The sequence below is a fragment of the Cylas formicarius genome, unplaced genomic scaffold (assembly GCF_029955315.1).
Source record: "Cylas formicarius isolate icCylForm1 unplaced genomic scaffold, icCylForm1.1 PGA_scaffold_4__25_contigs__length_36172078, whole genome shotgun sequence".
NCBI classification, from domain to species: domain Eukaryota; kingdom Metazoa; phylum Arthropoda; class Insecta; order Coleoptera; family Brentidae; genus Cylas; species Cylas formicarius.
The window spans coordinates 2,929,296-2,946,556 of record NW_026844334.1 but is presented as its reverse complement, the minus strand read 5'-3'; the positions used below and the strand labels follow the sequence as shown (position 1 = coordinate 2,946,556).

The 17,261-nt window shown below is 34.6% G+C and overlaps 1 protein-coding gene across 1 annotated transcript; it reads left to right on the top strand.

Moving 5' to 3' along the window:
* LOC132700804 (trypsin-2-like) lies at positions 1-1,899 on the top strand. The gene is made up of 2 exons (XM_060668352.1): positions 1-99; positions 1,638-1,899. Exons 1-2 carry the CDS (start codon positions 86-88, stop codon positions 1,897-1,899), a joined length of 276 nt encoding a protein of 91 aa, XP_060524335.1. The 5' UTR covers positions 1-85.
* The last annotated feature ends 15,362 nt before the right edge of the window (positions 1,900-17,261 follow it).

Here is a 17,261-nt window from a genome sequence, read left to right as displayed (position 1 = left end):
CTCTATTGTCAAGGTATCACTTGAAGCAGTTTAACAACCATGAAGCTCATCGTTTTAGTGCTGTGCGCAGTTCTGGCGAACACCCATGGATGCTCCATGGTAAGTTTGATTTATTTATCTCGTTTCAATCCTCATTGAGACTTTTACACCTCCTGATCAATTGTGCTGGTACATCTGCACTTACTCCTTAACAGTGCGCTACTAGCACAAAGTTTACTAATGTTGGTTAACTGTAAAGGCGACCGTTTTGGGACCTCTCAGACTAGCATTCACACAAGCAAATAATTTCTATAAGGCTTATATTGCTTGGTATATGGGATACCCTCTATATTTTTCACACAGATAAAATAATAAACTATAATTAAAATTCGAAGTGACTGAGGGTTTTATTGTTTTTGTAAACGTTCATCATCAGCTCATTTGTTGTTCATAGAAATTATTATTAGTGGTTGGAAAAATTATAAATTAAGGAGAATAGAATAAAAAGTTGCATGTAATGCAACATGTAGAAAATTACAGTGACATAAATCTCATATAAATAAATAAATATTAAGTAGCCGAATCAACCTTCATAGACTTTACGCTTAAAATAAACAATAAAATATGTTCAATACAAAAAGTTCCAGAAGGCACACCAATGCGCCCTCTAGAGGCGGGGGTGGGATAAAATATCTGACATATCATCTGACATCATTGCATCATTCGGTTATTTACTTAACTTAAATCCTCGACGGAAGTCGGCAATGGGCGAATGATCCTGTTAGTCGTGCCCAACAGTTTTTTGTGAAACGCGTCATTGAATTGAATTGAATTTAGTTAACCTTTATATATGTGTACCGCAACGCCTGCATCCTAACCTCAAAGTGAATGTTTAATTGTGTTGACTGAAATTGATTTTTATAATTTAAACAAATTTTGAAAGAAGCGGAGAAAGGAAACAAAGAACTCACTGTCTTTCCCATCAGTTGGGAACATTGTTTTTGCCCCAAAAAAATGCAAACAAGTACAAACATGACCCAGAATCCCGACCCTTGCTGGATGTCGATACCATGTAGGGCAAAAAGACAATGGTTTACATCGTTTCAAATAACAGAAGCAGAATTAAAAACCGTTGTTTTTTTCTAAACCCTACACCAATAACGTTTCATTGCAGAGTCCCGACTTTTCCGTTATGTCTAGGATCGTCCACGGCAACGAAGTTGCTCCACACTCGATACCCTATCAAGCACTCATCATATTCGATGCGGGAACCATGTGCGGGGGTGTTTTGATTTCAGAAAAACTTATTTATACGCAAAGAAAAATTTATACAAAAGTTAAATACTCAAATAATAAGAATAAGTGGAAAATGCGAAACTAGAATGACATAAAGTGACAAAGTGAGCTTTTTGAGTTCTGGCATCAATGTGATTTTTTCCTGAATTTAACGAAACGGCTTGGAAAAGACTTTTCCTACTCCCCCTCACTCCCTCCCTCTCATTCACCCTCCCTTTCTCTCTCCATCCCTCTCTTCCTCCCTGCCTCTCTCTCCCTCCCTCCCTGTTGTCCTATCAATCAGGCTATTAGCATGGTTGTGCTAAATTTTTGTCGCCTAACACGCCCCAGTATTTAATGTCATTCTTTGTTGGCTCATTAAGGAGTGAAGGGGCCAAAGTCATTCTGGGTGCCCACAATATATCCCAAGCAGAGGCGGATACCAGGCAAACGCTCCGCTCCGAAGAGATAATCATCCACGACGGTTTCTCGTACAGCGACAACGCCGACGACATAGCTGTGCTCAAATTGTCTCAGCCAGCGGTACTGAACGAGTACGTCCAGCCAGTTGGTCGGTTCCAAAGGGACCGTGAGTGGTTGGGGTTATTTCGTTATGACGAATACGACCTTGTCCTACAACCTTAACGCCGTTACCATCGATATCATCGACGGCTACGTCTGCAAGTTGGCTTACAGCATCTACAATGCTGACACCACCATCTGCTCCAAGGGTGAGACGGACGAGGGCCAATGTTCGGGGGATTCGGGTGGACCTCTGTCGGTGGACGGCAAAGTCGTAGGGATCATTTCTTACGGTCCGCAGTTCTGCTTCAACCAGGACAAGCCCACCGCACAGACCAGGATCTCCTACTACTTGGACTGGATTACCGAGAAAACCGGAATTGTTTTCCCTTAAACTGACAATAAAACGCTGAACCGAGCATTATTAGCCTAAAGAAATTTTTTCAACGAAACTTGCCTATGGGTATATTATTTACGAAACTTCTGGACTCCTTCTACTCCAGTTGTTGTTGAATCGAACTGCACTGTACCCGCTTATATGACGTTTGAAGGGAGATGAGCTAAAGACCTGAGTCGCGGTTCAGATTGTTTGGTTGCTTCTAGATTTCTATAGATTCTCGGTCGAGGAATCGATTACATGAAAGAAAGTTTTATTGTGTTCAGCAACCCCCTAACACCACTACCAAACAGTGTGACAACTGTATCATCGAACCAACTTCAAGATTCAAGATATTCTTACAGACGGACCCTATCGTCAACTAAAAAAAGATCTTATATACATGTTATTAAGTCTGTCACAGACAGGCAGTTCTCGAACATATTCTCTAGCAAAATATCTAGCTTTTACATTAAACCCGTTTACAGGGAAACTAATAGCTTAGTACTTAATTCATTTCATTAAACAATTAAAAAATATAACCGAACTAAATTCTGGTTCATTTTGATGTAGAATCTCTTTTAACTATAGTCCTTATTGCTGAAACTTGAAAAACATTTATCTGGGACATGTTTTTCTTGTAACTGTCAAATTTCACCAGTCACAGCGAATATATTCATGGAAGTCTTTGACAAAAAAGCCCCCTAGAAATTCTATCCAAAACCAAAATTATGGAACCTCTACGTGGATGTTCGTTATTTGGATTCTCGGCCAAGAATTCCTCCAAGATTTTCATAGTAAAGACTCGATACTCCCAAAAATACATTTGCCCATTGAATAGAAGATCAGATTTATTATTGGGTCTTCTGTTAACAGAAAACCTACACACACAACTCTCCTGTTTAGAGAGCCACGAAAATTTTGAAAAAAAAGTAGAACATAGACACTAGATAAGTTGTTAGTTTTGTTTGTAAATAGTAGTTCTTGACCACACTTTTGTACAAAAACCATTGACAAAAATTAGCACGCAATGGAAAATTTCTTGGAAGTAACGCTCGGACTCGTTGAACATGAGATTGGTAGAATTGAAAATCTTGCAAAATTTTCAAAAAAAAAAAAAAAACGTACGAGATATTCAGAGTATTTTCAATTCTTCTAGTACTAAGTTCAGAATTTTCATCAATAGAATATAAAACTGCTCCTTCAATTTGTGGAGTCTTACAGTCCGGCCCCTTTTAAATGATTCTTTGCCATCAAAGTAAAGTCTGTTCATAGATACAAGAAAGTGACTAACTGATACTAATTAAGGAAAGACCCGCGCAAGCTGTAAGAATGAAATATGGCCGTACTTTGATTAGAATTTAAATATTTGGGGTTTTGTTAGGAAAGATGCTAAACAATATTTATTTATGTATTTATGTTTAAATGTAAAATAAAACTACAAATTATTTTTATTACCTACTTAAATTACTTAAAATTATTCACATAATATATCAGTATCACTATCGCTATCATCGCCTGTTCTAATTATTATTTGTTGTATATTATTTGGATATTCGATTGTTCTGCTTTTTCTATATGTTTAACAGAATTTTCCCAACTTTGTGGAGGGATGTTAGAAACTTTGATATCTATAAGTATGAGGACATTGGAGTTAACACGCGGAAAAACATTGTTACGACGAATGGCAGATTTCAATTGGTGCAAAACATGTTCAATGGGATTAAATATACAGTGGTAAGGTGAAAGCCTTAAAACTGAATACCCTAGATTTTTTTCATAATTATCACAGACTTATTCCTTTTGTAGGTTCAAGCTTTGTGAAAATAAATGTTGTTATTATACATGTAGTTTTGGATTGTTGCTTTTGTGTCACAATCAGCGGTGGTGTCTTCATGGTAATCCAGAGAAGAATCTTTAATATTTTTCGCAGACAGAGAAAGTCCATTTGGAATCCAACCATCCTTAGAGCCAGCATGCAAAATAGTTATTCTTTTACTTTTTTTTTGATGGCGCGTTTGTTTTACACTCATCAGTTGAGTCAACCCAATCCTTTTCCGGGGTATCATAGGTGTCGAACCAGGTTTCATCGAAGTAAATAATTGGCATTTGTTGTTCTCTGTAAATCCTAATTTTTTCTAGATATTCCAGTCGCCATTTCCGAATTCTAAAAGATTCCATTAAAACTTGCCTTTTGTCAGTTTTTTAAAATTTAAGACCCATGTATTGAATACACTTCTATAAGGTGGTTCTGCCACATGTATTATATCTTGATGACTTTCATCTACACTCGAGAAAATGTCAGCATCGCTTCTTTTTTTCCTCGCTGAAACTTTCCATACAGTTGATGTTGGAATTTTCTTCAATGTGGCCGTTTCTTCTACGTTCAATGGGAGTCAAATAAACATCGTTTATAACTTCCTTAGTCTCAATAGAATGGTGTTTTCTACATTTGGGAGGGAACATCTTCTGAGATACACTAGACTCGCACATATTTTGCATAATTCGCACGCGACTCAACACACGGTGTATTACGAAATAAGGATTACTAATAAACTTAAAGTAAGTAGCATACCAAACCAAATAATATTTTTTAATGCGAAAACCGTACATTGGATGGAAAAAAATGAAGAAATTAATTTTTTTTAGAAATGTTTGTAGAAATAATTTTTATTCTAAGAGAAATCAGTGGCGTGTCTGCCATTAAAATATCTGAAGTGATATTACAGATATTGTTAAAATATATTTAATTTTTTAAAATTTGCCACCCTGTATTTCAAAAGTTACGACGTTTCTTTCTGCTAAATTAGGTTTTAGTTCGTGGTACCATGAATTGGATAGCCTTAGCCTCATTTGTGTTTCCGTACATTCGTACATTGATTATTAGAGATAAAGTCGAGTATTATTATGATTATTATAAATTTATTCTTTTTTTTTTTAATTTTTATCGTGCATTAACGATCGAGACATTTCTTTTTTTCTATTGTCGCCGAGCTTTGCCAGTCTGTCTTTTCCGCTGGCCGAAACCTCAAACGAAATCCCGATGATAAATCAAGCCCCGAATTCGCATTTGTGCAAACTTTCGTTTGCCCAAGGCATTTCCTCTAATCAAAATAAACATTAGGTTTTGGCCGCGTTTGTTTGATCTGCGCCGGCAAAACCGTGGTCGCCGTCCAATCAGGATCTATAAATCACCGACGATTGATACCCCGGCTGACAACCTGAATTGCCGAGTCTGGAAAACGAATATTCGAACCGTTCCTCCATTGTGAAACTGCGAGACAGACGACTTCGATCTCGCCGGGATTGATGACGGGTTTTTTTTTTGCGCTCGAGCGAAGTTTTGGATAAAATTAAAATTTCAAGCAGCGACCGGTAGGTTAAAAACAAAACTTAATGTCAGCCAACATTAGCAAAACTAGATATACAGAAAGAAATCGCAAAGAAAAGAAATATATGTTAGATCAGAAGTCACGGTTATGTCGACCAATTTTTAAAAAGTTGAAAATTATGTCGCTTCCTTGTCTGTATATTGATTATCAATTATTAGAAATATACAAAAACGTAGACAGCTTCAGTCAGAATTCCTCTTACCATGACTATTTAACTAGAAATAACGAGCTACTTCGTGCTTCAAGATTGAAATATACAAAAAGTAAAAAAAAATCACTAAACTTAAACTTGTACAATAAACTACCAGCTAACGCGAAAGTTCTAAGTAATAGAAACATCTTAACCTTTTCTTAAAAGGTACTGCTTTTACTCGGTCGGGGAATACATGTGTATGGTCTGTTCATAGATATAAGAAAGTGAACAATTGCTTTTGAATGGAATTATCCAAGGGTGGTCATTAACATACAATGCAACAAGATTATTACCTAAAGTTTCGGAATTTAAATTCAGGTGAAATTGTGGTCCGTAATAGAGAATAATTTTATACCTACCTATATTCTTTGGTTTGGTATACTACTTTGTTTAGGTTTATTAGTAATCATTCTTATTACGTGTGTAATACGGCGTGTGCGAATTATGCAAAATATGTGCTAGTCTAGTGTATCTCAGGAGATGCTGCCTCCCAAATGTAGAAAACACTATTCTATTGAGACTAAGGAAGTTATAAACAATGTTTATTTGACTCTCATTGAACGTGGTGCCAGCAAGCAAGCATATTTAGAAGAAACGGCTACATTGACGAAAATTCCAACATCAACTGTACGGAAAATTGTGAATAATTCCATGTCAGCGAGGAAAAAAAGAAGCAATGCTGACATTTTCTCGAATGTAGATGAAAGTGATCAAGATATGATACGGCGTAATATTTACGAGGAACAAAGCGTGCCTTAATTAGGAGGCTCGAAAAAGATGAAACCGGTGTTAAATGCTACCTTATGGAAGTGTATTCAACACATGGGTTTTAGAGTTTAAAAAATTGACAAAAGGCAAGTTTTAATGGAATCTTTTAGAATTCGGAAATGGCGACTGCAATATCTAGAAAAAATTAGGATTTACAGAGAATAACAAAGGCCAATTATTTACTTGGATGAAACCTGGTTCGGCACTTATGATACCCCGGAAAAGCGTTGGATTTACTCAACTGATAAGTGTAAAACAAACATAAATATATACATAAATAAATCAATATTGTTTAGTATCTGTCCTAACAAAATCCCAAATAATTAAATTCTAAGCAAAGTACGGACCTCTTCGGCCATATTTCATTCTTACAGCTTGCCCGGGTCTTTTCTTAATTCGTATCAGTTAGTCACTTTCTTATATCTATGAACAGACTTTACTCCCACTGTGGCTGAAGTCAAAGGAGCGTCTGACAACGGTGTGACTGTTCAATGACTTTCTATAATTTTGTTGATGTTGCTTCCCTTTGTTTTTTTATATAAACGTCCTGTACTTTGTTATATACACTGTCCTGTTCTTATCTATTATACGCTGTTTTATATAATTTGCACACTTTTTATATAATTTATTCATTGATCGGTATATATATATATATATATATATATATATATATATATATATATATATATATATATATATATATATATATATATATATATATATATATATATATATATATATATATATATATATATATATTATATATATATATATATATATATATATATATATTCTCACGTATTGATTCACGGATGGAAAAATGTGATGACACTATATTCCGGGATATCATCCGTTCGCTAGTTGAACTCCGACTGGAATCCTGCAAATCTTGCATCCGACTGGAATCCTGCAGACGTTTCGCCAAAATCTCACTTGGCATCTTCAATGCTCGCGCTCCGAAAACACTGTTCGAAGTGTGTTCCAGTCAGTTCAACGAGCGAACGGATGATATCCCGGAATATAGTGTCATCATATATATATATATATATATATATATATATATATATATATATATATATATATATATATATATATATATATATATATATATATTCTCACGTATTGATTCACGGATGGAAAAATGTGATGACACTATATTCCGGGATATCATCCGTTCGCTCGTTGAACTCCGACTGGAATCCTGCATCCGACTGGAATCCTGCAAATCTTGCATCCGACTGGAATCCTGCAGACGTTTCGCCAAAATCTCACTTGGCATCTTCAATGCTCGCGCTCCGAGTGTTCGAAGTGTTTTCGGAGCGCGAGCATTGAAGATGCCAAGTGAGATTTTGGCGAAACGTCTGCAGGATTCCAGTCGGATGCAAGATTTGCAGGATTCCAGTCGGATGCAGGATTCCAGTCGGAGTTCAACGAGCGAACGGATGATATCCCGGAATATAGTGTCATCATATATATATATATATATATATATATATATATATATATATATATATATATATATATATATATATATATATATATATATATATATATATATATATATATATATATATATATATATATATATATATATATATATATATATATATGCAGGATTCCAGACGGAGTTCAACGAGCGAACGGATGATATCCCGGAATATAGTGTCATATATATATATATATATATATATATATATATATATATATATATAACCACTAGTAATGGGAATTGCACTTCCTTCTCCAGATTACCGCTTCTATCAGAAATTACTTCGGGAATTATCGTTTCAATTACAACCAGTAAGTAAAGAAAAGTTTTTAAATGTTTAAATTTATTTAAAAAAAATAACAAAATTGACTTTATTAAGTGGAAGAATAATATCAAAGCTGAGACACATCGGAAAGAAGCGCAACTGATATAAAACTAAAAAATGAATGTATAAAAATATATAACAAAGCGGATCCGTTTTAAAACAGCTAAGTCATTGAAATGTGATAAACGATATGAACATGTTATCATACTAGTGATGGGAATTTTAAAACAACGAAAAGAACATTTTTAAAAGGAAAAATAACATCAAAGTTAAGACAAATTAGCGAATTTGTTTTAAAACAGCCAATCAAAAGTCATTGAAATGTGGAAAACCATTTGGATGTATTAGATAAATAGTGATGGGAATTTATTATGAAAATAACAAGAGGGAAAATAATATGAGACTCGTTAGAAAAATGCGCAACTGATGGAAAACTTAAAAAAAATATATAAAAGTATATAAAAAAGATAACTCGTTTTACAACACTCAATTTAAAAAAAAATAAGTTAATTAATTTGTGATGTGCATTTCACTGCGTACTCTAAATACTGCCTCTATCATAAATTCCTAAGTGAAGAAAAATTTTGAAATGTTTAAAGTTATTAAAAAAATAACAAAAATAACTTCACCAAGAGGAAACATAATATTAAAGTTGAGACACGCGAGAAATAAGCGCAACTGACATAAAACTAAAAAGAATAAATAAAAATTTATAACGAACCAAACACTAGTGATGGAAATTTGAACGAGTGGTCTAAATTACAGCTTCTGTCAGAAATTATTTCAGGAATTACAGCTTAAGTTGCAATCACTAAGTAAAGAAAATGTTTTAATTTTTTTTTTTAATTTATTAAAAAAATAGCAAAATCAGCTGCAATCAGAGGAGACATAATATCAAAGTTGAGACACATTGGAAAGAAGTGCGACTGGGATAAAAATTAAAAAATATATATAAAAATATATAACAAGGTGAATTCGTTTTGAAACAGCTAATAGAAAAGAAGCAAATTTCACTGAATACTCCAAATTACTGCTCCAATACTGAAATAATTTCCACTAAATACCGCTTAATTTAAAATCTATAAGTGAAGAAAACCTATTAAATGTTTTAATAGACTGATAAATAGAGTGGAAAATGTTTTCAGTAATCATTTGAATTGGTTTTATGCCATTTTCGTGATATGAACGGTTTTGCCGCAATTTTAATGCTTACCAGCACTAACAAACAAGTCTAACGGTCCGACGCAAAATTTATTTGTTTTCAATGTCAAATTTAACGCAATATTAATTTCCACACTTTTTAAATATTTATATTTATTAAGAGAATTACAAAAATAAAAACAACGACAGGAAAGATAATATCAAAGTTGAGGCATATAAGTAAGTGCGATTAAAACATAACTAAAAAAATATATACATTCTGTAACAATATTGCTGATATTACCCCTAAATACCACTAACTATTAACTAATTAAAACCAATTTTCATCATCTTGCTTCTATTAAATAACCAACGACAATCGAGTAAACTTTTTAAATATTCTAATTTATTAAACAAATAAAAAAAAACATCAACAAGAGGAAAATAATATCAAGGTTGAGAAACATGAGAAAGAAGTGCAATAAATAATAATTTCACTGTGTACTCTAAAGTAGCACTTGTATATCTTCTATATATATAGAATATTCTATGGGAAGTTTAACATATTGTATTGCAAAATCAAGCTAGACGTCAACATCAATCGTCAATGTCAATTGGAACCCGAAATATAAAATTAAAAACAACTGATCGCCGATATGGACATTGTATGTAGTCAAAGATAAGAAACAATTATCAAAAGATAATTAGGTACTCATCGCAGATTGCGTAAGTCGGTGAACTAGTGTGGGGGTCCTTTTTCCTTGAATCCCAGATAAAATCAATTTATTTGAGCTTGAACTATTCGTATCGCATTTGTGAAAATATCATATCAGCAGCAGACGACAAATACTTTGTTATCCGGCCAACCTACAACTACGTTCGTCATCAAACCTGAAGTGCTAGTTTTAATTGATTGCAAAATATAGGATAGACAAAATACATCCGAAAGAGAAATAGCAGATAGTAATGTACCAGTGCTACTAGAGAACATAAAACGATTGTTCTTAATATTTATGTATTGTCACAATAAGTAGTTTTATTATTATAGTCTGTCTCAATCTTCATCGTGCTGGTGTAATTATGGAAGTTACCTGCCGACGAACTAAAACTCGGGTCCGGTAGATATTAAAGGACAGAACATTAGGGACGGACTGTCGAAGGCTTTGGTAATAATGTAATTTTTATAATATAATATATAATAATAAAAATGAAGATCCAGTTAGCTGGTGTGATCACAACTGGCTTCCAATAATCAACCATCAATTCATAATTAATCCAGTAAATTACACAACATCTATTTCAACTAATAAATAGCAATATGTATTTGACCCATTTTAAAAAATCTGCAAGCATCAATCCCAAAATCAATTAATCTGTTAATCAATTAGTAACAGTGGGAAGGAAAAATCCAAATAAGTAAATACATTTCTGTAAAAACAAAATATTACTTAGGTGGCTTTGCTTCTATTCATCATCAAGTCGGCACGATTGAAAATTCTGACAGTTTGTACATTTTTATCTGATTATCGATTTTGTCGTATCATCGATTTGGATTATCATGGTAAACAATAATCAGTTTACAAATGGAAAATAGCAATGAGCTCGTCTGGAGTTTCTTCTGCATGTTTAATCCTACCGACTAGACAATTAACAATGAATAGAAGCAAAGCCAAGCAACGTAATATTTTCAGCCTATATTAACCCCTATAGTAAGAATAAATGTGGATGTTCAAAAATTTTGAAGTGTCTGAAATATTTAATGTGCAAAATTTAAGAGAGGATTATTGGAAAGTGTGATCCATAGAGATGATAAGTTCAATGATTAATGATGATATGATGAAGTTTTATCATCTACGAAAAATGGGGGTCAGCTTTATGCACAAAATTATTAGGAATACGTGCGTATTGCATCACAGATTTTTTTTTCAAAAGCTAAGATATCCCCCTATCTGACAGATCATTTATCTACAACATATATAAATAATCTAATCGTCCCTAATCCCTCCTACTTATTTTAAAGAGGTTCAAGTGTACAAACCATTAAAAAGAAGCCTATGGATAAATATCTTATAGGCTTGTCAACAGTGCTGCACCGTGTCAGACCTTTGATCCTTTTTGAAATAATCTTTTGATTCGTTTTGGGTCTTTGTTTCTTTCCAAATAAAAACTTATATCCAGAATAAGTGAAGCCAGATTTTCATTTCACAGATTTCTTAAAAATGGAAATGACAACCAATTCCTATTCAGGAGTATTTCAAACCCAACTATACCTATTTCTATAATGTTTTCATACAGACCTTTAATTTTGCACTAATAAAAAAAATAACAGAAATATGGTTGATTTTAGCACACTGTTTCCTATTCATTTTTCATATTTTTTATTTGTCTCGACCGCAAACAAAGCACAATCATTGCATTCGAATTAGGGAAGCCTGTCGTAGCATTACTAGACAAATGCTAAGAAAAGAAGTTAGCAACAATCGAAGGCGCGTTGAAAAATGTATAGAGGAAAAAGGTGACCTCGTTGAAATAACTAATATTTAATTGTTGAAATAACATTTTTTTTTTCAAAATTTTATTTGCTCTTGGTTACTTATTTTTGTGGTGCTATCCTGCAGATGCCCCCCCCCATATTCCAACCATCGCAAGTACTACTTTTCCCTTAACTTAATTGAAGAAATATGTTAAAACGAATGATAAACGTTCGTAATTGTTTAAAATCTATTTTTCGTTTTTTCATATTAATAAATATGTTCCTCGTTTTTTTATTTCATTTATTAAATTTTTTTTACAAGATGAACAGTTCTTACACATTGTAGAGGCAGAGTTTCGAGAGAAAAATGGGAATATATTAAAGGGAATTGAAAAAGAAACAAAGATAGTGGACAGTGCAAGAGAGGGTACAAGAGGAAAAGAAGAAGAAGTCCATATTGCAATAAGATAATATAGTGACCCTACTAAACAGCCTGTCTAAAAAATAATTGGAATGGAAAAAAAACGATACAAATTTATTATATCACTAGTAATGGGAATTGCACTTCCTTCTGTAAATTTACTGCTTCTATCGGAAATTACTTCAGGAATTATCGCTTAAATTAAAACCAGTAAATAAAGAAGAGTTTTTGAATGTTTAAATTTATTTTAAAAAATAAGAAAATTAACTTTAACAACAAATAATATCAAAACTGAAATACATTAGAAAGAAGAAATATTAAACAAAGCGGATCCATTTTGAAACAGCAAATTTAAAAAAGTCATTGAAATGTGAACAACAATATGAACATATTATAACACTAGTGATGGGAATTTCAAAACAACAAAAAGAACATTAATATAAGGAAAAATAATATCAAATTTAAGACAAATTAGTGCAACTGTTGAAAAGAAATATATAAAAATACACAACAAGCAAATTTGTTTTAAAACAGCCAATCGAAAGTCATTCAAATGTGAAAAACAATATGAATCTATTAGATAAGTAGTGATGGGATCTTATTACGAAAAACAGAGGAAAAATAATATGAGACTCATTAGAAAAATGCGCAATTGTTATAAAACAGCATTGCTGCCTCTATCAGAAATTACCAAGTAAAGAAGAAATGTTTAAATTTATTAAAAAAATAACTTCAACTACAGGAAATATAACATCTGAGTTTTGACGCAACTGATACAAAACTAGAAAGAATATATAAAAATATATAACAAACAGAACACTAGGGATGCGAATTTCATTGAGTAGTCTAAATTACCGCTTCTATCACAAATTACTTCATGAATTAGAGCTCAAGCCACAATCACTCGGTAAAAAATTTTTTTAAGTGTTTAAATTTATTTAAAAAATAACATTAAGAACTTCAACAACAGCACAACTGAGAAAAAACTCAAAAAACATATATAAAAATACATGACAAGGTAAATTTGTTTTAAAGCAGCTAATACCAATTAATATACAACCTGTAATTAAGGCATTATGGGCCTTACGTCAGAATTTGTCCTTAGAGCTGCCATTGGTTAACAAAAAAAAATATTCTATGTCTAGAAGCTATATAGCACAGTCGCATCAAAAGAAAGATAATATCCACCGGTCTAAGAGGAGACCGCGTATAAAGAAGAAGAAATAAACTGACTTAACGGTTTCGCGTAACTGATGACGGCGTGAAACGCGCTTAAGCTGGTGGGCAGAAACGCACTCGGCGCGTTGATGTGTTTATGAAACAGCCCGTTGATATACGAACCCGGCTAATAGCTCTACATGTGTACCGAACGCGGTTCCGATATAGACCCGATGATATATTGACGACGTAGGAGCAGACGAACTGAATAACATCGTCGACATTTATATTTTCGTCGTTATGGGAGAGCGTAATAACAGGAATAGACGGGATCGGCACGAAAAGCACAGACTAGTAAACAATGCAAATAAGAACAGCTCCGAATTGCGGAAAGCCGCGGCCATTGAAAAGTCAGAAAGTTAGGACTAATTTTAAAAACCTCTATTTGGTCCTAAACGCGTGTAATCTACGTTCGTGCCATTCCAGGTGGTTGCCAAAAAACAGTAAAATCTTCGCTTGTAGCTTCTACACCAACAGTGTTAGAGCCCTTATCAAAGGCTACAATTTTCGTATTTACGCTGTTCGAGATATTTGAAAAAATCCAAATGAAAATCACCATTTTATTGTGGGTGAATTATTAGCGATACATGAAACCCTTTTAAAGATGTGATAGTTTGATATGAACAGTATCGTAAACTGTGTCGAAAGGGAGTTTAAGATTTCGTCTATAATACAGGGGACGCAAGATATTTGAAAAAATATTATTTTAAATTGCAATTATTATTATTATTAGCACGATAGAAAAACAATGCCTCTCTTTACCACACGAAAGCTGCCCCGCCCAATGACGATTTTCCTCTGCTTTGGGTTAGCTGCTGCAGCAGCACTTCGTTGGGCAGCATATCTACCTGTCTCAAGCACAAATCGATCTATGATTTCATCATCAATACAACGGTTAAAAAACTCTACAGGACTCCTTCCTGTAAGTTTAGCCCTGACACTGGGATCAACATCAACGTTCTGAGTTCTTACATTAAATGATAGGAGGTTTCTTAGAACGCGATTCCATATTTTTCTTGTGAATAATTGTCATCCACATCTTCTTAAGAGCATGATCTATCATCATTTCCAACCACGAAGTCTCCGTCATCAAATGAATCGTCTGAAAGTCCTGTACCCTCATTTGATTGAGTCATTGTCCGAAATGTTACCCACTTCCCTAAGCAGCTCTTCTTCTGCTAAAAACTTTTCAGAAGTCATATTTGTTCAAATCTGAAACAAAAGAGAAAGGCCTGCACCAAAAATTACGATCCCAGGATGTGACCGGTCGCTAACAGCCGCACTAACATTTATTAACCACCGGTGGACAGGTGAGTCTCGACGTGTTAAACACTGGATGTTCGAAAAGCCAACATTGAGCCGAATCGATCCTCGCCTACTTTTGGAGAAACATTAGCTCAATCTGTTCGTCAAAATGTGCCCTTTTCAAAACAATACAGCGGTCCAGATACCGACACGAGGACGAGGCATGGCGGCGGCGGCGGCGGCGGTTTCGACCTCGCGACAGCTGTAACAACAACTCCGACACAAAGGGCTTTCGCAGTTTCCCGGATTATCTCGATTACGTCGGGCGTCCCACCCGTAATGAAGATTGATGTCGCGCGGGGTTGGGACGGAGGGGGTTGCGAAATACATCATCTTCGACCGCCTCTGTCTGTCGTCGCAAATTATGGCGGGAGTGATGGATGAGGCGGGTGTGCGTGTCGCAGGAACGGATGAACAGGCCCTGCTTAATCGTGTTGAAGTTATACGCCCTGATTTTGTTACAACCTACAAATACGGTACGCGCGGCACGGTATGTCTCGAAGTACATCGTTTTGGCTTTTGAAGGAAGAAGACTGATTAGAAAGAATCGGTGGGGTGACCTTTTATATCATTGAGCAGGCCTTGTTTCAATTTATGGTCCACCAAAATTTAGTTAGTGTAACACCTTTGGTCCACGGCCATGACTTGGTTCTCTTGGGTGTAGTCCAAAAGTAATGTCTGTCCAACGTTAAAAACGTTCTTGGGCGAATATGGGCAACATCAAATAGCCTCTCAATCAACACATATGGCTAACCATTGTTTGATGTTATTGTAACTTCTTCTCTTGGTTTTGTGACCCATTCAGAATGTCTTGCATAACAAAATTCCAAATTAAATGGGACTACATTTAGTATTCTGTGATATTGATCATTTGATCTAGAATCCTCTGTACTCGAGCATTTCATATCAATCATATCTTTCATTAAAAGTGACATACAACAGTAGACATATACTTAGTTCCCCTTTACGTAGATGTTCTGTGAATCTTTTGTGCTTTCAACTACTGTGATTTTATTTATGGCCCTTGTCTTGATGCAGCAGACCAAAATAGAATTCAAAAAGTACAAAATACATGTTCGCGCCTTATTTTAGCACTAAGAAAATATGACCATATCTCGCACACATTTAAAGAGCTTCGACATTTAGTCAATCAAGATTGTTTTAAAAAAGTTTAACTTTTTTCGGAGCTTCTTGGATTATTTGTTTGTCATATTAATGTAAATCACTTGTTACATCCATAATCTATGAGAACGTACTATTGTTCGGAACGGCAGTCAGGGGTAATAAACGTCTACTGAGGATATGGCAATACAAGAAGAAGATCTACGATATCCCTTAAAATTATTTTTTTTTACAAAACTTTTGTTTTGTTGAGTCGAACTTGCTAACGTTTCGCCAATCATTTTGTTGACTTCTTCAGGGCTTATCTGAAACTGGCTCGCACTTTACTCTGTACTCTGCTTATATATTGTTTGAGGGGGCGGCAGTTGGACATAAACATCGTCTCAGATAACTGATTCCCATACTGGTGACACGTGAAGACCTTAGTCGCGGTTAAGATTGTTTGGTAAGTTAGTTTTGGTTAGTTTTGGATAGGATATGGGCTGTTATTATTAGTTTCTAATTCAATGCTAAAACTTATGTTAGGGTGTATAGTGTTTAAATTTGTACTATGGATTGATGTAAAAATATATAATTTAGTGAACATCTGTCCTTATTTATTTTGATAAACTTTTTGAGTCCAGAGCGAGCAGCGGAGCGACTGCTTAACAGATCCGCTGCGCTCCGCTCGTGCCAAACATACTCAACCAAAACAAGTAAGACCCCCTTGAAGACTTCGATAAAAAAAATGTCCCGCCGAGTGGCATCTTAATCCCGCAGTTTTTTGGTCCGGCTTTAACAATCCGCGTTATTTATATACGCGACCCGTAAGCGTTATTTATACGGGGGGGCCCATGCCGTAAATAACGCTTACATCCTGAAGAGATTTCAAAACGGATCCGAGGGTTCATCGCTTCGTAAACCTATCCCGGCGTATCAACTCGTAAAAAAAGCTTTTAAAAGGTAAACATACTACGCATTTTACCGGTCCCATTACTATTTTATTGTCGCCATAAAACTTTCTTAAGTCCCGATTTATGTCGCCCGCCGTTACGCACTCCACATTCTCACATACCTAACCGCTTAAATATTTTAGGAACAAAAATATTTCTAATGGAAGGGGCGAGGCATTAGAATTTTAAAGAAGCGAGGCCTGCGGTGGCAGGTATCGATCTTAATCTAAGCCGTATTGAATTTTATGTAGTTATTTATTATATCGTATAAAAACCGATTCAATAGTTCTCTTATAAATTTCCGAGAAGTCGTCATAATCGTCAAGCAAAT